Genomic DNA, 22437 nt, shown 5'->3' on the forward strand with positions numbered 1-22437 from the left:
TGAAGGGTAGGTATAGAGGGAGGGTGAGAGATACGAAGCGATGAGGAACTCTTTTAACGACGTACCCTAAAGCCATCGGGATCAAAGTAAAGTTTAATTTCAAAGTCAGTGTTAGTCTTCACTGATAACTTTTTCTGTATGACATTTGCTATTCCCTGAACTCCGTGCACTTCGCTACTCATAACTATACTGCTAGCCGCAAAATCAAAAACCATTTTGAAAACGACGATGTCACTTCCGCTGTCAAGAGATACAGCCTGTGTCCTGAAATGAAAAATAAATAAAAGTGTGTTTAGCTTAACGACATTTGGTAAAATAGTGGTTGATTCTATGAAATCTCTATCTAGTGCCTCGTCTATAGGAGGACAGCCACTCCCGAGGAAATCCCACACGAGACTATGAATCATTTGGACCACCACAAAGAGGACTGCCACTCCAGGACAGCGCTCATTGGAATAAATACAGCTATGATGACGTGCACTCAGTGATAAATAAATAAAGAAAAAAATGCTTTATTTAACGATGCACTCAACACATTTTATTTACGGTTATATGGCGTCAGACATGGTTAAGGACCACACAGATATTGAGAGAGGAAATCCGCTGTCGCCACTTCATGGGCTACTCTTTTCGGTTAGCAGCAAGGGATCTTTTATATGCACCATCCCACAGGGTAATGCATACCACGGCCTTTGATATACCAGTCGTGATGCACTGACTGGATCGAGAAATAGAGCAATGGGGCCACCGATCAGATATAAATAATAAAACTTGTTATTTATTATTTTATCTGCCATTTTTTCCTCTTCTGTTTTTGGCCATGTAAGGTGTGATTTTTACACTTGAAAACAAACATTAATAAATATGTTTATTTAACTGTGATAGTGTCACTTTAACATACATATAGTTAACTTACTTGGTTAAATCGGAAACTTGTGCAGTTATGCTAATGTGGCCGCCAAAACCCTCAATACACGGCAGGTCCAGTGGAGACGTAAACTGTGCTTCCTGAAAAATAAGACAGGGAATCTTATCCGTAAATCTTATCTTATCTTTGGATGTCAAACATTTTGTAATTTTGACACATAGTCTTAGAGAGGAAACCCGCTACATTTGTTTTCCCATTAGTAGAAAGGGATCTTTTATATGCACCATCCCACAGACAGGATAGCACATACCACGGCCTTTGATATACCAGTTGTGGTGCACTGGTTGGAATGAGAAATAACCCAATGAGTCCACCGACGGGGATCGATCTTAGACCGATCGTGCATCAAGCAGGCATTTTACCACTGGGCTACGTCACGCCCTGGGATATATACACGACCTTGATTCCAAGGGTATTTTCCCGTTTCAGCGTCACTCATCTGAACTTTATCCAAATGTTTTACAGTTTTGTACATTATTAACAAAATTTAGTGTCCGTTTTAAGGGTTACAACTAGGGTGTGTGACTTTAATCATCGGCTATTTCAAGTCTAAAGGCAACGCCACACCAACCGAGTGCCTCGTACGTGATTAGCCACGATAATAGCCAATAGTGAAAAGACAAACATTTCATCGGTTGTTATGCAATCGGCTATTTTCGTACGAGGCACGTAGTCGAAAGGAAAAGCGAGGAAACCCGCTGCTACCACATATGCGACACAATGATAAAGCAGCAAGGATATTTTATATGCACTTTCCCATTAACATAACAGTACATACCGCAGATATTGGTGCGCAATTCGTGGTGCTACTGTTTGATGTTCTATGAGAACATGCATGTGCGTTGTCAATTCAGTACATATTCACCTCGGTAAATAAACACCTACCAACACCCCAGTCCCCAACAACAAACAAACAAACAACAAAAAGGGAAAAAAAGAAGAAAAGAAAACAGTAATAATAAATGAATCATACTAACATATATTAGAACTGATCATACATTACATTTCAGGGCTGTACCTAGCCTAAAGCAAGTGGGGTGACAGTTCAAAAGAATCAGGACCTGGGGGTACCTAGTTAACCCGTTTACTACAGTGTCCGGAATGAGCTATATACATCCGTGTATTTGCGTCTTAATCTTTTACTACAGTGTACGGATTGAGCTATATACATACAGCCGTGTATTTGCGTCTTAATCTTTTACTACAGTGTACGGATTGAGCTATATACATACAGCCGTGTATTTGCGTCTTAATCTGTTACTACAGTGTCCGGAATGAGCTATATACATACAGCCGTGTATTTGCGTCTTAATCTGTTACTACAGTGTACGGAATGAGCTATATACATACAGCCGTTATTTGCGCCTTAATCTGTTACTACAGTGTTCGGAATGAGCTATATACATATAGCCGTGTATTTGCGTCTTAATCTTTTACTACATTGTCCGGAATGAACTATATACATACAGCCGTGTATTTGCTCCTTAATCTGTTACTACAGTGTAGGGAATGAACTATATACATACAGCCGTGTATTTGCTCCTTAATCTGTTACTACAGTGTACGGAATGAACTATATACATACAGCCGTGTATTTGCGTCTTAATCTGTTACTACAGTGTACGGAATGAACTATATACATACAGCCGTGTATTTGCTCCTTAATCTGTTACTACAGTGTCCGGAATGAACTATATACATACAGCCGTGTATTTGCGTCTTAATCTGTTACTGCAGTGTCCGGAATGAGCTATATACATACAGCCGTGTATTTGCTCCTTAATCTGTTACTGCAGTGTACGGAATGAGCTATATACATACAGCCGTGTATTTGCGCCTTAATCTGTTACTACAGTGTACGGAATGAACTATATACATACAGCCGTGTATTTGCGTCTTAATCTGTTACTACAGTGTACGGAATGAGCTATATACATACAGCCGTGTATTTGCGCCTTAATCTGTTACTACAGTGTACGGAATGAACTATATACATACAGCCGTGTATTTGCTCCTTAATCTGTTACTACAGTGTACGGAATGAACTATATACATACAGCCGTGTATTTGCTCCTTAATCTGTTACTACAGTGTACGGAATGAACTATATACATACAGCCGTGTATTTGCGTCTTAATCTGTTACTACAGTGTACGGAATGAACTATATACATACAGCCGTGTATTTGCTCCTAATACACTTCTGTAGGGGAGATCCGTTCCACGTGCCGAAGATCAGTCCGGCTGCGCATGTCAGGGACGAGTTGGTGGGACACTTTTTGAAGTCTTGTGGACATGTAACCACTGCGTTACCCGCCTGTGTTGTTGGTTTCGTCTCTCTGAGGATGTTCTCCAGGGGCTTGTCACATGCCAGCACAGCTGGGGGAAAAAACCCACAAGTGTCATACGTAAACAGCTAGTCCAAATAATTGGTCAATTTTTGTGTTTTTTTGTTTTTTGTTTTTGTTTAAGGCGACGCGATAGTAGCGTCCCATACGAGAAAAGCCGATTTACATAGCCACCGATGATTTGGGTGAAATCATAATTTCTATTACGAATGTGTGTGGGTGTGGGTAATTTTTGGCATGATTTCATCAAATAACTGTTCAAGCACGCCTATCGTGGGCCCAACCTCTCACTTCGCCAGAGTGTTCTGTCCATGGCAGGTCTCGTACGAATGGGAATGGGAACTCTTTTTAACGTGCCCATGTCCTAAATAGGTTCAGGCACGCCCTTCCCGGATTTGACCTTTGACATCGCTATTTTGGCTATTTTTGTGGCTTTTCTCGTACGAGGCACTCGTATTGTTTAGGTAGTACTAAACCAAATAACTTCCGGCTGGGTCAAAGTTCGAGGTGCACTCAACTTTTGATAGAGAAGTGAACACCACAAGTTCTGTGATTGGTGACAGATGTGAGTGTGTTGGTTGTAAAAAAAAAAAAAAATTCATCTTGGTAAAAACAGAAACCCGCTGTCGCCACTTCATGGGCTACTCTTTTCGATTAGCAGCAAGGGATCTTTTATATGCACCATCCTATAAACAGGATAGCACATACCACGGCCTTTGATGTACCAGTCGTGGTGCACTGGTTGGAGCGAGAAATAGCCCAATGGGCCCACCGACGGGGATCGATCCCAAACCGACCGCGCACCAAGCGAGCAGTTTACCACTGGGCTACGTCTCGCCCCAACAAAGGAAAGAGTGCTGATTGAAAGACTGGTATACAGAACTCTACTTACGAAGGCCCTTTGGTGCTAGAAACTTTTGAATATTCATAATGGCTTTAAAAAAAGGAAAGAGTGCTGATCGAAAGACTTGTATACAGAACTCTACTCACGAAGGCCCTTTGGTGCTAGAAACTTTTGAATATTCATAATGGCGAGAGCAAGTGCCCGGACCTCAGCACCGCACGTGCACGCTTTCTCACCTGTAATTAAAATAAATAAATAAATAAATAAATAAATAAAAATAAATTAATTAATTAATTAATTAATTAATAAATAAATAAATAAATAAATAAATAAATAAAAATAACTAACTAACTAACTAAATAAATAAATAAATCCTTTTCTAAAAATCAGTAAAGAATTTAACCTCTCTAAACTGAATACCTCTTATTACCGTACATTTTATTTGATGTCTAGGATGTCCGGTTTAGAGGGTTTTCACTGTATTACAGTACATATGTAAACATTAAATTCAATTTTGGATGGCAAAGATTTTAGTAATTCTGACACGTGGTTATCACAGGAAACCCGGTGCATTGTTCTATTAGCAGCAACTGATCTTTTAAATGCACTTTAGACTTCCTCACATAATGGACAGCACATACCATGGCTTTTGATATAAGAAAAACGCGGAAGCAATTGTATGATAGGCATGGACTGAAAGGCAAATTATTTACGCTTCACCCTGTGTAGAGATAAAAAAAATATATAAAAAAACAGTTCGACTATAACGATATATAATAATACAGCAATCCATAAGCGTATAACCGGCCTCGGTGGCGTCGTGGTTAGGCCATCGGTCTACAGGCTGGTAGGTACTGGGTTAGGATCCCAGTCGAGGCATGGGATTTTTAATCCAGATACCGACTCCAAACTCTGAGTGAGTGCTCCGCAAGGTTCGGTGGATAGGCGTAAACCACTTGCACCGACCAGTGATCCATAACTGGTTCAACAAAGGCCATGGTTTGTGCTATCCTGCCTGTGGGAATCGCAAATAAAAGATCCCTTGCTGCTTGTCGTAAAAGAGTAGCCTATGTGGTGACAGCGGGTTTTCTCTAAAAAAAAAGTGTCAGAATGACCATATGTTTGACGTCCAATAGCCGATGATAAGATAAAAAAAATTAATGTGCTCTAGTGGCGTCGTTAAATAAAACAAACTTTACTTTTACTTTCCATAAACGTATGAGACAGGGGGCGGGGCAACTGCCCTCCTAGTGCTGAAGCAAAACCTCAAATTCGATAAAAAAAAATTATACAGATATTCGGGCAAAGTTTACTAACCTGAGATCTTTTTACCATGTATTTCCATCATTCTACCCACAAAATTAGTTGAAATCCATGTAATAAATGCTCAGTGATTCGTTTGCAACCCTATATATTATAGCTGTTTGGTAGTAACGCTAATAAGAATAAATATTTGTTATCCAGATTGGGGCATTTTCGTTTAATTCAGGCAAAAGCCAGCCTACCCCCTCCCGCCCCCTCCACTCTTACAAAAATGGAAGTTCGTTCGCCTATGCAGCACTCTATAACAATGCACAAGCCACTCCTATGGGAAAACGAGCTACTCTCGACCTACTAAAATCCAAACCTATACGTAGCTCCCTAGCTTTTATTTTTTAGATCGACCATCAAAATTGCGCCAAATTTCCTTCATCAAAATGCGCACCCTTTGGTTTAATCCTACGGGACATTACATATTACATACATGTAGCACCATACCACCTTCCGCCTGCTACCGGCTACGGTCGGAATGCTGGTCCCTTGCACCTGCCAGTGCAGGCGGTCCCTCCTCCACCCACCTCAACCCTTTCCTGTCCTGGACGGAGGAACCGACTAAGGCCGGTACTTGTGCCCAGGACAGGCGTACGCTACAACAGCTTGCTCTGATTGTGCACGTTAAACAATTTTCCATTCCATCCATTCTATTCCTATGGAAAGCTAGGCACGTACATTGTTTGGTAGTGGAGTCAAAACTCTTTCCAAGCGGACAGGTGCTAATCTGCATCGTCCGTCCGTCCTTACAGGTGATGATCTTACTAGGTTCGCCCAGGTGTGCAATCTGGCCCTGGTCTGTGGGTTCGCATTTAGCATCACACGACAAGCACTCAGGTCTGTCGATACAGTGGCCAATTGCGTAGTCACCTGAAATTACAAACAGAGGTACGTACATGCATATGAAGGATCCAAGGAAAAAACCCACCCAGATATATCTCTAGTCCGTCCCATCATGCTATAAAAAAAAAAATGTTTTTTTTGGTATATAATGTCAGTTTGGTTTGACTGAAGAAGAAACGTAAACGTGTTTTGGAACTTTACAAATCAGTCGGCTAAGAAATAAATAACTTGTAGTAAATTCAATAGTATGAAAAAGGCGTTCCCCGTGGGATGGACTATAATATTATGTCACATTTTTTATGAAATGGAGATCTCTTTTTTTCATTATTACTATCGACAGTATGGTTTCTTTGTTCAACAGTATTGCACATGCATATAAAGAGACCACGGGGAAAAAACCGATTTGTCATATTTGGAGAAAAGGAAATTAGTTTCATTATCCTTATCTATCGACTGTATGGTTTCATTGTTTAATGGTATTATACACGTACATATGAAGAGACCATATAAGGAAAAACGATCAAAATCACATTTTGAGGAAATGGAGATCAGAGCTGCGTTCAGACCGAGCGGAAGAAACGTCCGCTAGACTGGTGTATGCGCTTCACGGTAAACCAAATGGCCACCCTGGGCACCAATCAAATAGTTTGTGTACGTTAGCGAAACGTTTGCTGGCTGAACTTGGGCCTGTTTTCACTGCACTAATCTATTGACAGTATGGTTTCATTGTACATAATACACATTATCTCGATGTTGAAAGAAGCCAACCAAACATCTGGATATAACGGTCGGTCGAGACTATACGAATTCATCATATGTGTCTCTATGGTGGATCCCAGTCGAGGCATGGGATTTTTAATCCAGATACTGACTCCAAACCCTGGGCTCACAAGCCACTTGCACCAACCAGTGATCCATAACTGGTTCAACAAAGGCCATGGTTTGTGCTATCCTGTCTGTGGGAAGCGCAAATAAAAGATCCCTTGCTGCTAATCGGAAGAGTAGCCCATGTAGTGGCGACAGCGGGATTCCTCTCAAAATCTGTGTGGTAATTAACCATATGTCTGACGCCATATAACCGTAAATAAAATGTGTTGAATGCGTCATTAAATAAAACATTTCTTTCTTTCTGTGGGATAGAAAAGGTACATACAAAGTGGTGCAATAAAATGTAAACCAATTTGAAACTGTTGTCTGGTGACCTAAGATCACTCACTATCTAACATCTAAACTGTTGTCTGGTGACCTAAGATCACTATCTAACATCTTAACTGTTGTCTGGTGACCTAAGATCACTATCTAACATCTTAACTGTTGTCTGGTGACCTAAGATCACTATCTAACATCTAAACTGTTGTCTGGTGACCTAAGATCACTATCTAACATCTAAACTGTTGTCTGGTGACCTAAGATCACTATCTAACATCTAAACTGTTGTCTGGTGACCTAAGATCACTCACTATCTAACATCTAAACTGTTGTCTGGTGACCTAAGATCACTCACTATCTAACATCTAAACTGTTGTCTGGTGACCTAAGATCACTATCTAACATCTTAACTGTTGTCTGGTGACCTAAGATTACTATCTAACATCTTAACTGTTGTCTGGTGACCTAAGATCACTATCTAACATCTAAATTGTTGTCTGGTGACTTAAGATCACTATCTAACATCGAAACTGTTGTCGGGTGACCTAGGATCACTATCTAACATCGAAATTGTTGTCGGGTGACCTAAGATCACTATCTAACATCTAAACTGTTGTCTGGTGACCTAAGATCACTCACTATCTAACATCTAAACTGTTGTCTGGTGACCTAAGATCACTATCTAACATCTAAACTGTTGTCTGGTGACCTAAGATCACTATCTAACATCTAAACTGTTGTCTGGTGACCTAAGATCACTATCTAACATCTAAACTGTTGTCTGGTGACCTAAGATCACTATCTAACATCTAAACTGTTGTCTGGTGACCTACGAGCACTCACTATCTAACATCTAAACTGTTGTCTGGTGACCTACGAGCACTCACTATCTAACATCTAAACTGTTGTCTGGTGACCTAAGATCACTCACTATCTAACATCTAAACTGTTGTCTGGTGACCTAAGATCACTATCTAACATCTTAACTGTTGTCTGGTGACCCAAGATCACTATCTAACATCTAAACTGTTGTCTGGTGACCCAAGATCACTATCTAACATCTAAATTGTCCATACCAAATATGAACAGTATCAAAATAAAGGAATACATTAGTGTTTCCTTACTCTTCTTACTGCTGTATGACATACGGTATTGGTTTGGTCCTGTGCAAGTCGAATGATGAGTTTATAAACACAACAACAGAGTTAGTTCCCCTTGTTTTTTACGCGTGTATTTTTATTAATTGTTGGGGGATGGAGTGTGTTTGGGTTTGTTTTTTGTTTTTTTGTGGGGTTTTGAGAGTTGTATTAGAAAATGATGTCATTGGACCATTTGTTGATCTGAGATTGCCTGGGCTAACGAAATAACAGAGGTCGAGTTAACAATGGTTATCTACACAAACACATTATAGATAGGGGAAGGTGCGCGCGCATGTAGGTAGGTATTTTCGTACCTAACGTGTTTATAGTGGGTAAATAAAGTCAGTTGGCGGATTGCTATTAGTTCACAAAAGAAACATTCAAAGTACAAACATGATTTTATTTCCATAACTTGTGTCATTTAGCTAAAGAACATTCACATTTGCAAGTCATACATTTCTGTCCATCTGGCCGCCAGTGCTGGACAAATGTTTGAGAAAATCATTAGCCCTCATAGACGTTTTGGCTGGTGCCCTTTGTATTATAGTACACATGCAGCTGATAATTTCCAACACCGTATCCTCCGGGGGGGGGGGGGGGGGGGGGGATAGGGGGCAAAGGGGCAGTTGCCCCTCTGAGAATCTCACTTTTTGTTTTAACTCGAGAAAATAGCATACACATCTCAGGGTTTAATTTCTATAGTGTTTCATTTGTTTATAAAAAAAAGTAGTGCGTCTATATTCCCTTTTGCCCTTAGCCCCACGCGCCCACCCCCATCCCTCAAACATACTAAATCCGTCCCTGTAACGTTCGGCGGAACCTGTGTCCAGGACTCCTGGCAGGAGGCCTTCGTATACCATAGTATTTCTACTCACATGGTTGTTTCGGTTCTAGTCTGTTGTGACAGATCACTTCATTGTAGGGTTTACACTTCTTGTCCTGGGTGTCGAACAGGTCCGGATATTTACACTCAGTCTGGTACGGTTTCAGGCCCGGTTGGTGTTCCACTTTACTACAGTCGAAGTAAAACGAACACTTGTTCATGTCTTCGAAGGATTTCGTAGGATTTCTTTGACAAAAGATAGTGATTGATTCTGAAAAAAATAAAAAATTCAAACGTTTTGTTCACAGGCCACACAGAAATATTTGGGGTGGGTTTTCTTTTGGTGGGGGTGGATTTGGGGTATGTTAGTCTAGGTGGGGTTTTTTTGTCGTGTTTAGTTTTTGAGGGGGGGGGCTTTTTGTGGGGTGGGTGTTCTTTTGGTGGGGGTGGGTTTGGGGTATGTTAGTCTAGGTGGGTTTTTTGTCGTGTTTAGTTTTTGAGGGGGCTTTTTTAGGGGTGGTGTGGGGGGTTTTCTTTTGGTGGGGGTGGGTTTGGGGTATGTTAGTCTAGGTGGGTTTTTTGTTGTGTTTAGTTTTTGAGGGGGATTTTTTGGGGGGTGGGGTGGGGTGGGTTGAGGGTATATGTGTGGGCTTTTCTGTTGTTGGTGGGGGTGGATTATGGTCGTTGTTGTGCTGATGGTGGTTATATTGCTGGGTGTACACTACCAAATCAAATTCCATAGATGACAATAGTAACATATGTGGATAAAACTCCTACCTGTAGTGTATAAATACTACTACCCCTCACCCTTAGAAACAATTGAGGGTCAAGATGATCATTTCTGAGATAATGGGTAGCATCTATGACTACCCTAGTTCCGCACAAAATTCGAGTACTTTTTTTACAGGTATCCCATACATGTTTCAAGCACAAGGCTACTTGACACAGTGGTACTAGATGAAATAAAATTGCATATTTTTTGCCCAGATGAAACTATTTTTTTTTACAACCAACACACTCACATTTATCACCAGTCACAGGTGTTCACTTATCTATCAAATGTTCGATGCACCTCGAACTTCGACCCAGCCGGAAGTTAATTTGGTTTAGTACTACCTGATGTTTGTTTACGAGTTATTGTTTATGGGAATTTTTGGGAGAGGGCGGTTTTAGTTTATTTACTGTGTGTGGGCTTGCGTTGCGTTGCGTGCGTGTGTGTGTGTGTGTGTGTGTGCGCGCGCGCGCGCGTGTATGTGTGTTTGTGTGCGCGCGCGTTTGTGTGCGCGCGTGTGTGCGCGCGCGTGTGTATGTGTTTGGGTTTTTTCTCTTTTTTTTCTTTAATTTCCCTTCTTCTTTTGTGGTTTTGGTTGGGGGGGGGTTGGGTTTTATTTTTTGGGGGGATTGGGGTTTTCTGTTTGTTTTTGATAGAGTTATACTCACGTTCAAACGTGTTTGTACATTTGCTCTGTATGGGATCAAAGACTTCGTCTGTAGCGCGGCAGATCCCCTTCTCAGCGATCGTATCATTCGCGCAGACGATATACTCCTTTCCGAACTCCCGCCCCGGCACCGGGTACGGCCCTTGACTTTTTCCTGTACACACTTCAGCTTTACAGGCCAAGAGATAATCACCTGAAGTACACAAGGGCGGATACAGAACCGGAACACGTTTTGTAAAGCCGGGGTTATCACCAGTATTGCAGAGGCGGATCTAGGGGTGGGGGGGGCAGGGACCCGCACCCCCCCCCCTAAATTTTGCGATAGTTATAATTTTATTATATATTAATTTTCTTTCTTTTTCTACGATCCCCATCCAAACCTCCCCCAAAGTTCCTTTGGCATTCCACCTCCTGTTACTGGGGCCCCCCTAAATGGATTTTCTGGATCCGCCACTGTATTGGTTTTGTACCACAGTAGCAACTCTGACAAAAAAGTAAAGTTTGTTTTGCATTGATTTATTAATTATTGGTTTTACAACCGGCCTCGGTGGCGTCGTGGCAGGCCATCGGTCTACAGGCTGGTAGGTACTGGGTTCGGATCCCAGTCGAGGCATGGGATTTTTAATCGAGATACCGACTCCAAACCCTGAGTGAGTGCTCCGCAAGGCTCAATGGGTAGGTGTAAACCACTTGCACCGACCAGTGATCCATAACTGGTTCAACAAAGGCCATGGTTTGTGCTATCCTGCCTGTGGGAAGCGCAAATAAAAGATCCCTTGCTGCCTGTCGTAAAAAGAGTAGCCTATGTGGCGACAGCGGGTTTCCTCTAAAAACAGTGTCAGAATGACCATATGTTTGACGTCCAATAGCCGATGATAAGATAAAAAATCAATGTGCTCTAGCGGCGTCGTTAAATAAAACAAACTTTTTATTGGTTTTACAGGTATCCCATACAACTGCATGGGTACTTGACATAGTGGTACTGCATGAAAAGTAATTGCATACATGTATTGCCCAGATAAAACTCTTCTCTTTTTTACAACAAACTTTAACACTGTCACTGGGCAGGACGTATCTCAGTAGTACAGCGCTCGCTCGATGCGCGGTCGGTCTAGGATCGATCCCCGTCAGTGGGCCCATTGGGCTACCTGAATGAATGAATGAATGAATGTTTAACGACAGCCCAGCACGAAAAATACATCGGCTATTGGGTGTCAATTGAGCTATCTCTCGCTCCAGCCAGTGCACCACGACTGGTATATCAAAGGCCGTGGTATGTGCTATCCTGTCTATGGGATGGTGCATATTATGAAAGATCCCTTGCTGCTAATCGAAAAGAGCGGCCAACGAAGTGGCGACAGCGGGTTACCTCCCTCAATATATGTGTGGTCCTTAACCATATGTCCGACGCCATATAACGGTAAATAAAATGTGTTGAGTGCGTCGTTAAATAAAACATTTCCTTAACACTGTCACATTTATCGCCAATGGCAGGACTGGTAATATTGAGCTACTAAAGTAAAGTTTGTTTTATTTAACGATGCCACTAGAGCACATTGATTTTTTATCTTATCATCGGCTATTGGACGTCAAACATATGGTCATTCTGACACTGTTTTTAGAGGAAACCCGCTGTCGCCACATAGGCTACTCTTTTTACGACAGGCAGCAAGGGATCTTTTATTTGCGCTTCCCACATGCAGGATAGCACAAACCATGGCCTTTGTTGAACCAGTTATGGATCACTGGTCGGTGCAAGTGGTTTACACCTACCCATTGAGCCTTGTGGAGCACTCACTCAGGGTTTGGAGTCGGTATCTCGATTAAAAATCCCATGCCTCGATTGGGATCCGAACCCAGTACCTACCAGCCTGTAGACCGATGGCCTGCCACGACGCCACCGAGGCCGGTCATATTGAGCTACTGTACTATGTGCACTTTGAACTTTGATATTTGGTAAAGTGCTACCTAGAGGACCAAGTACAATTATGTCTGTTCTTGTCTGTCCTGTGTGTTTTGGTATGGAACTGTCTGCCTACTCAAGCAACAAGTTTCGAAGGAAGGACATATTTTATTTAACGACGCACTCAACTCATTTTATTTACGATTATATGGCGTCAGACATATGGTTAAGGACCACACAGATATTGAGAGAGAAAACCCGCTGTCGCCACTTCAAGGGCTAGTTTTTTTCGATTGGCAGCAAGGGATTTTTATTAAGGAACCATCCCACAGACAGGGTAGTACATGCCACAGTCTTTAATATACCAGTCGTGGTGCACTGGCTGGAACGAGAAATAGCCTAATTGACACCCAATAGCCGATGTATTTTTCGTGCTGGGGTGTCGTTAAACATTCATTCATTCATTCAGATAGCCCAATGGGCCCACCGATAGGGATAGATCCCAGACCGACCGCGCATCGAGCGGGCGCTTTACCACTGGGCTACGTCCCGTTCCTAACAAGTTCAGAATGCGAGACAATGCCCCATCCATATTTATTTTTAAAACAGATGCTTCTTGTTGCATTCTCGGGACGTTTGAAGCAGAAAATGTGTAAAGGTTCTGATATTGTTTGGCAATATTTTATTTCAAGCAGGATTAAAGGCATATTGTCACAGACCACTGACCTATTTAATGGTCTAACAAAGTATTATCTGAACAAAAATAATTTGATTTGTCACTAAATGTACTTTATTCAACCGTCTTCAGAACCACCACCGGCCTCGGTGGCGTCGTGGCAGGCCATCGGTCTACAGGCTGGTAGGTACTGGGTTCGGATCCCAGTCGAGGCATGGGATTTTTAATCCAGATACCGACTCCAAACCCTGAGTGAGTGCTCCGCAAGGCTCAATGGGTAGGTGTAAACCACTTGCACCGACCAGTGATCCATAACTGGTTCAACAAAGGCCATGGTTTGTGCTATCCTGCCTGTGGGAAGCGCAAATAAAAGATCCCTTGCTGCCTGTCGTAAAGAAGAGTAGCCTATGTGGCGACAGCGGGTTTCCTCTAAAAACCGTGTCAGAATGACCATATGTTTGACGTCCAATAGCCGATGATAAGATTAAAAATCAATGTGCTCTAGTGGCGTCGTTAAATAAAACAAACTTTACTTTATTTTTTTCATAACCACCATATACTCCACTTATTAATGATATTTTGTAAATATAATTGAATTATGGCAATGGTTCATAATTCCGAAAGTAAATTGCCAAGAGGGTTGACATGGATTTCACTCCATCATGGTTCAGTTAAGGTGATGCAATAGCTAGATTTGGTTTCCAGCAATTAATGTAATTTTTATTTATTATCGATTTTTAGAGAAATAAGGTCCTTAAATCCGTGACAGTATGTCTTTAATGACCTCAAGCTAGGCCAAGTATTTGTCAAGCCAAGTCGGACCATCCTTGCCGCTTCGTACAGTCTTACTATTTCTACGTTCTAAACATGCCAACGAGAGCAACAAAATCATTTTTTAAATTAATAAATAAATAAATAACAATAAAAACAATAGCTGTGGTTACATTTTGTTGCAGGGACCGGTCGTTTGCCGCACTTGACGAGGAATTTCGGCCAGCACTCCTGGGCCTCCTGGTGGAAGAGAAGAGGGTAGGCACACTCGTTCTCGTATTTCTTCATGCCCTTGATGGCGTCTTTCTGCCGACAGTTGTAGTACATGGCGCAGTTTTTGGGGTGCAGGAACTTGAGATTCGGATAGAGAGGACACTTCTCTTCAGCAACTTCTGTAAAAAAAAAAAAAAAAAAAAAAATTATTGTACAAGCATTCAGCAGCGTACTGTGGGATGTCATAGAGATGTGAGTCTGGGCCCAATTTCACAAAACATCGGAAGTTTAGGTTTAAATATAGTTAGAGGAGCACATATTTCATTTTCTTTTGTCTTTAAAATACTCCAGCTTCCGTAATGGTGTAATTTTCTGCGTGAAATCGATGTCAAACACGTGTGAACGCACGACCAGTGTAACTGCTAGTTGCAGACGTAAACTTACGATGTTTAGTGAAATGGGTCCCAGAATGACAGCGCCCTAGTATTGGTTGTACGTTCTTGGTGCTGTTTTTAAGAAAGATTCAGAACATTGTGTGGATAAACGTCTCCTCCAAATGGTTGACTTTGCCTGATTGGGGAGTGAGGTGGTCTATGAGCATTGTGTCCTTACCTTATAGATTACTTATAGTAGAGTTGTTGTTTGTTGTTGTTGTTATTGCCGTCATTGTCGTTGTTTTTGTCTGTTTGTTTGTGTGGTTTTGTTTCGGGGGTGTTTGTTTTATGTTTGTTTTTTGTTTAACGATACCACTAGAGCATAATTTGTGTTTAATCACCGGTTACTGGATGTCAAACATTTGGTAATTCTGACACGAAGTCTACACAGAAAACCTTCTACATTATTTCATTAGTAGCCAAGGAGTTTTATATGTACTTTCTCGGACAGAACCGTACATACCACGACCTCGGTTTACAGTCAGAAAAATGGGTCCACCTCGTGGATTCGATTCTTCAACCCAAGCACCTCAGGCGAGAGACTGTATCCTCTTGCTTGTATTATTAATTTTAGTCATTCCTAGCTGTCTCTGGTCAGTGTGGCCTTTACAGCAGTCCAACAGACATTATATGCCAAACACAAAATGTATATATACTCCCCATCCACTCCAAAATAAATAAGTAATTTAATAGCGATATCATTTTTTTTTTTTATTGCATCCTTAATGAGATATATTTTCGAGCTTGTCCAATTTATAGCATAGATGTTTTGAGGCATTTTGGGTTTTAATGTGTATGTGTGTATTATTGATATTTTAAAGATAAGTCCACACACAAATGGAAACACGATTTATGACATACAATAGCATTGAGCTGCTATGCAAGAGATCGTTACACAATAATTGATAATCAATTTTCAAATGACAAAAAATATCGTTAATCAAATTGTTTTAAACAAAATGTTCTTTGCATACATAAGCTATGGCACATTTTCGAGATCGTTACAAATAAATTGTTTATCAATTTTCAAATGACTAAAAATATTCGCCAATCAAAATTATGAAAACAAAATGTACCCTGCATACATGATAGCACATACTGCGGTCTATGATATACTGGTCATGTATCATCAGTTTGTTCTAATGAAAACAGGATCTCAACATATTCAACACGAATTTGAGTGTTGTTTTATTTTACAGCATGACGTGACGATAAATCATTGCAAACATGTGGGTCCCTTCGGTTCACGTGACAACATAACACAAATATATATGCATAAATTATTATAATGAGATTTATCCAAAAAGGAGAGACGATCATTAGGTTGAATGGTGATTTTTTTTTTTTTGTTATCAATGAACGACGAGTGAAATAAAGAAAACCTTTGTTACAGGACTGGATACTGCTGACAGAAGAAATTTATCAATTGCTGCTTTTCTAACGAATGCTGCGATTGGCTTACGATGACACGTAATCTATATTCATAACGTCTGACTACTTCCGCTAACAAGCTTTCAAGTTATTCAGTTTCAACAGAAATAAAACCGCAAATATTTCATTATAGTTTGTCAGCTGTAAGATGTATGGCATACGTGTCTTTCCTGACACACAGACCCGTGCACGTATGTGGCGAGAACTCCCCCTTAAGGCTATATTTTCGATACTTAAAGAACAAAATTTAAACGATGTTGCTTTAATTGCATTAATAGAAAGGTTTTGTGGTTGCGCCATAGTTATAAAATATTTCATTTTCTCTCACAGATGTCTCTATATGTCTGTCTGTCTTCTTGTCTGTCTATCTGTCTGTTATCTTTTCCAGTTGTAGTAATGACATGCCTTGTGGGCCGTCACCGCTAACAATATGTGCCAAAGGTAAGAAATGTCGGAGGAATTCGATCAAATGTCAAGTGGATGATCGATGAATTCCTTTCTAAAACAAATATGTAAAGACTGATCCTCTTTAAGCCTATATGGGCAGGAAGTAGTCCAGTGATAAAGCGCACGCCTTGATGCGCGGTCGGTCTAGGATCGATCCCTGTCGGTGGGCCCATTGGGCTATTTCTCGTTCCAGCCAGTGCACCACGACTGGTATATCAAAGGCCGTCGTATGTGCTGTCCTGCCTGTGGGATGGTGCATATAAAATATCCCTTGCTTCTAAAGGACAAATGTAGTGGGTTATGTGTCTATGACTGTGTCAAAATTATCAAATGTTTGACATCCAATAGCCGATGATTAATAAATCAGTGTGTTCTAGTGGTGTCATTAAACAAAAAACAAACTCTTTTTTTTTAAGCCTACATGACACTGTTGCTGATTATGTCTGTATTGGGCATAAAGTTATTCATCCATTCATCCATTCATTCATTCATCTATCCATCCATCCATCTATCCATTCATTCGTTCACTCATTAGTTTAATCATTCAGTTTTATTATGGTTGTACAATGAATTTGAAACAAACCATATTTATTAAAGGGACATTCCTGATTTTGCTGCAATTTTTAAAACGTTATTGACTAACATAAACTTTTTAATGATTGTAATTGCATATCAAACATATTTTTATGCATAAAATATTATTGGCTGTATATTAAACGTGTTTCTGGTCGTTCTAATATTTGTACTAGGTGAAATTTCATTTTATTTCCTAAAATAATTTTATCCAATTTGGGCTTCTTACAAATATTGAGACGGACAAAAACACATTGAATATACAAACACTGGTATTTTAAACAAAAAATATATATTTAATATGTAAGTTTAATCGTAGAAATATATATATTTTTTTAAACATCTTACAATGCAGCAAACTCAGGAATGTCCCTTTAATCCCAGGTCAATGTTAATAAAATATTTTATTCTATTATTTAATGACAAGGTGTAACCCGTGCTTTGCATGGGAAAGTTCTGATAGGTTGTGGTAGCCTTACGATGGGCTTTCCTCTAAAATATTCGACCGGCCTCGGTGGCGTCGTGGTTAGCCATCGGTCTACAGGCTGGTAGGTACTGGGTTCGGATCCCAGTCGAGGCATGGGTTTTTAATCCAGATACCAACTCCAAACCCTGAGTGAGTGCTCCGCAAGGCTCAATGGGTAGGTGTAAATCACTTGTACCGATCAGTGATCCATAACTGGTTCAACAAATGCCATGGTTTGTGTTATCCTGCCTGTGGGAAGCGCAAATAAAAGATCCCTTGCTGCCTGTCGTAAAAGAGTAGCCTATGTGGCGACCTGCGGGTTTCCTCTCAAAATATGTGTGGTCCTTAACCATATGTCTGACGCCATATAACCGTAAATAAAATGTGTTGAGTGCGTCGTTAAATAAAACATTTCTTTCTTTTTCCTCTAAAATATGTATATAGCCGAGGCTGCCGTGTATATAGTCACTTCTGTCTGAAGTAATAAAGATGGCGGCCTTCATTACGGTGGTATTTAAGGAATTCATCTTTGTACACAATATTTACCATGATGTGTCTACTACGTTAGTCGACTGGACCTGAGCGTATTTTATAAAAAGACCCTTGCGAAGTACGGCATTGGTCAAGTACATAGAAGGCTGCCGACAGTACACATTAAAAGAGGTGAAGCGGTTAGAATGATTGGAAACTTTTAACCGGCTATGCAATGGCGTAGCCAGCATGAGGAGGACGAGGCGCTTGCCTCGTCTGGAATTCCCCCAGATTTATTTTATTTTTCCCCACGACACTGATATTTATTTTACAGGTCTGGGTTTACCTCGTCGTTTTGTCCTCTCTGGCTACGCCTCAGCCTTGCAAATTATATTATAGATAAAAATATTTAAATATTTTATTTCATTCGACAGATAATTTTTTTTAGAAACCCCAAACACTACCAAATAAAAGTCTACTTGTAGACAAAGACTCTAGTTAGTTGGTAGAGTAAACGAAAACAAATCGACACTCTTCTACAGAGCTGGTTTAAGGATCCGCGGGGCCTGTAGCACAAATAACAATGGGGTCCCCTTTCTAGGATATATATTTTGCAAGCCCCTAGGGAAGAGAGGAAAAATGACCAAGGAAAATACATGTACACATCACCGCGGGTTCCTCTGAAGCGCGGGGTCCGTAGCACGTTCTACATGTGCTACTAGGATAAATCGGCTCGGATCTTTTAGTGTTTAACTTGTTCCATTTGGGGATTTTTATACAGTGTATTAGTTTTTCACCGCTAAATTACACTCTATTTAAAACCTCTTGCTTCAACTGTCAGTTTGGCAAGTCCAGTGTATTTTTGGTCATCTTGGACTTCGTTCAGCAAGACTTAGGTCTCACTACACAGTTCACTTCCGGGTGAGAGTTCATTTATCACGGTTCACTATAGCTCCTTATTGTGACATATGCTATGGTTCACATATTCACTTCTAGGAAACGGTGACGAATTAAAACAATATATATGTTTAATGGAAAGCCTTCTTGCTGTATTTTGTCCATGTTATTCTGTAATGGTGTGTTTTGACGTTTTGGTACATGCGTTTATAGCGCAATAAACAGCCAGAATGAATCGGTTAATGAACCACCTGTTCGGACCGGTACTATAGCCAGATACGGTCATATAGCAAAAAACTGAGATGGAAATGTTTGGAGTAAAAACAAATGCTTATATAACGTATGTTCGCAATAGTGTATGTTGTTAGTGCCAACGAGAACCCGTTCTATTGGCAATCTCCATTTCAATTTGGGCAATTTAACATGGATTTTAATGGCAGATGACATCTGTGTAGTGAGACCCAGAATACATAAGATACGAGAGGCAGTCAAAAGGTTTATAAAATACGATGTTTCTGCATTCCTTTTCTATATAATCATCCTTGACCTCAATGTATTTGGCCCATTTAGTCTTCAAGCTATTGATGCCAGAAGATATATAACTCTTCTGCCAGGCCCATCTATTACCATTCTGTCCCAGCCTTCCGACTTTCATCATCTTCAAACAGGGTACCTCGAAGGAAGGCCTTCACATTCCGGAACGGATAATAATCACTCCTAGCCAGGTCTGGACTGTAGGGTGGGTGAATAAGCTGATCCAAGTCACACCTATAGAAGTCAGTTTGAGACATTCTCGACTTGTGCACTGGAACTTTGCCACGAAAAAGCATTAGACCAGATGTCAACATCGCTCGTCCTTTTCCCTCATTATTAGTTTCAATTCTGCCATTAAATCAACAAAATAGGCACCAGTGATAGTAGTTTCTAGAGGCATTTTTGACGATATTTTGAACGCCGTTGGCATCCCAGAAAAGAGTTGCCAAAACGTTGTCTTGACATCAGATGGCCTTACAGACATTGCATCATCTTCTAAGCTTTCTCGTAATCGCTTTGATTTAACAGACCTTTTTCGCACTTGTTGAATCATTGGAAAAGCCATGACCATATACACCAGCCATTCGTATAAGGATTTCAGAAATGCTTTTACCTTCGTCGATGAGAAACTTGACGACGGTTGTGTATTCCAATATCTTCAAATTCGTGGCTTTAGTAGGAACGACTGCCGTAAGACAATATTTTGTAAACAAGGAGAGTCTTGTTATTGATAGGACAGTTATGTGGCAAGTAGCTTTCAGGACAACTCAGGATATGATGGTGTATCAAACTATGTTACCTACGTCTACGACGTTTTTGGTTGTCTCTCGTATATACAAAGTACAATATATATATATATATATATATATATATATATATATATATATATATATATATATATATATATATATATATCTTGAACTAAGAAACAGATGAATATATTATTATGTTATTTGTAGTTATAAAGGTTAGTATAGTGCTTCTCTCTCTCTCTCTCTCTCTCTCTCTCTCTCTCTCTCTCTCTCTCTCTCTCTCTCTCTCTCTCTCTCTCTCTCTCTTTCTATTATTTTGAGATATTTTCTCTATGTTGCTGTCTCCCTCCACCGTCTCTCTCTCTCTCTCTCTCTCTCTCTCTCTCTCTCTCTCTCTCTCTCTCTCTCTCTCTCTCTCTCTCTCTCTCTCTCTCTCTCTCTCTCTCTCTCTCTCTCTTTTGACCTCCCTTTCTTGACCTTTCCCTTTCTCAAGCAATTGACTTTATTACTGAGTGTGAGTGAGTGAATGGGTGGGTGAGTGAGTGAAAGAGAGTGAGTGTTTTGTTTCTGTTTCACCAGTCTATTTATAAATACAACAACTTACTTGCGAGGTTTGAACAGCTGCCCTTTCCGTGAACGCACACTTTCTTCGTGTTGTCCCATTGCAGGCTTCTCGGGCATGGTATCCACACAGCGAAAAAGCGCCCCCCGGTGGCGGGAATACATTGAATGAAACCACTGCAGTCCCATGGAAGTCCGACGTAGACGACACCACGTCGGCAAAATGCACTGTATTTTGCAGAGGCGGCGTCGTCAAAACTTAAATGGCCGTCAATAAAAAGAAAAATGAGGGTAAACACACGTACAATACTGAGCATTTTAGAGTTCATGTTTTTGTATCTGTTGTTGCTGTTGCTGTTGTTGTTGTTGTTGCTGCTCTGATGTCGTTACTTCAGATGTGTGGTCGTCGTCGTTGATGCCGTTTTATTCTTGGTTCTTTTCTTTTTGCTGTTGCTGGTAATCTAAAATTGAAAAGGAACTAATTGTAAAAAAAAAAAAAACATGACTACAGTTTAGCATCATAACAACGTAGATGTGTATACGTGTAAAAAGTTAAAAGTTTTTTTTTTTTTAACGACACCACTAGAGCACATTGATTTATTAATCATCGACTATTGGATGCCAAAAATTTGGTATTTTTGACATATAGTCTTTGAGAGGAAACCCGCTACATGTGTTTCCATTAGTAACAAGGGATATTTTATATGCACCATCCCACAGACGGAATAGCACATGCCACGGCCTTTGATATACCAGTCGTGGTGCACTGGCTGGAACGAGAAATAGTCCAATATTCCAACCGACGGGGATCGATCCCAAACCGACCGCGCATCAAGCGAGTGCTTTACCACTGGGCTACGTCTCGCCACCGTGTGTGTGTGTGTGTGTGTGTGTGTGTGTGTGTGTGTGTGTGTGTGACTACATATACATACATGCATGCAAACATATGAATACACAAATGCAGGCATACGAAAATAGTTGCACATATCGTACATATGTTCCACCTACAAACATATTTACAAGAACTGACAGCCCTGTAGATTTTGTTACATGGTAAATCTTCCATTTTATGCTTGTGGATTCCATTTTATGTTTGTATGTCCACACTTTAATTAATTCTGTGCTTAATATATTAAGAAATGCTGCTATTATAAATGTATTTATAGGTAGCACTAAACCAAATAACTTCCGGCTGGGTCAAAGTTCAAGGTGCACCGAACTTTTGATAGAGAAGTTAACACCACAGGTCCTGTGATTGGTTATAAATGTGAGTGTGTTGGTTGTTAGAAAAATTAGTTTCATCTGGGCTAAAAATGTATACAATTTTAATTCATCTAGTACCACTGTGTCAAGTAGCCTTGTGCTTGGAACATGTATGGGGTACATGTGAAGAAAAAGTACTCAAATTTTGTGCGAAACTAGGGGTGTTGTAAAAAGATCTGGTTATACCGAAAATAAGCCATGAAAGGTGCCATTTTCTGCAGT

General features: G+C 40.5%; 2 protein-coding genes across 2 annotated transcripts in view; both read right to left on the bottom strand.

Annotated features, from left to right (window-relative positions):
* LOC121367659 overlaps window positions 1–21409 on the bottom strand; it is a 23743-nt gene extending 2334 nt beyond the window's left edge. Inside the window, exons 1-9 of the mRNA XM_041491961.1 lie at window positions 20996–21409; window positions 14347–14565; window positions 10825–11016; window positions 9437–9655; window positions 6109–6300; window positions 4266–4355; window positions 3104–3306; window positions 917–1008; window positions 66–264 (exon numbers count right to left, since the gene is read on the bottom strand). Coding sequence (XP_041347895.1) covers window positions 66–264; window positions 917–1008; window positions 3104–3306; window positions 4266–4355; window positions 6109–6300; window positions 9437–9655; window positions 10825–11016; window positions 14347–14565; window positions 20996–21281 — 1692 coding nt within the window. The 5' untranslated portion in view covers window positions 21282–21409. The remainder of the gene's footprint in view (window positions 1–65; window positions 265–916; window positions 1009–3103; window positions 3307–4265; window positions 4356–6108; window positions 6301–9436; window positions 9656–10824; window positions 11017–14346; window positions 14566–20995) is intronic.
* The window catches only part of LOC121375164 (von Willebrand factor A domain-containing protein 8-like), a 94517-nt gene continuing 93418 nt past the window's right edge, over window positions 21339–22437 (bottom strand). The window contains exon 42 of the mRNA XM_041502480.1: window positions 21339–21413. Within this exon, the coding sequence (XP_041358414.1) occupies window positions 21339–21413 (75 nt within the window). The remainder of the gene's footprint in view (window positions 21414–22437) is intronic.

This window comes from Gigantopelta aegis, chromosome 1 (genome assembly GCF_016097555.1).
Source record: "Gigantopelta aegis isolate Gae_Host chromosome 1, Gae_host_genome, whole genome shotgun sequence".
NCBI classification, from domain to species: Eukaryota; Metazoa; Mollusca; class Gastropoda; order Neomphalida; family Peltospiridae; genus Gigantopelta; species Gigantopelta aegis.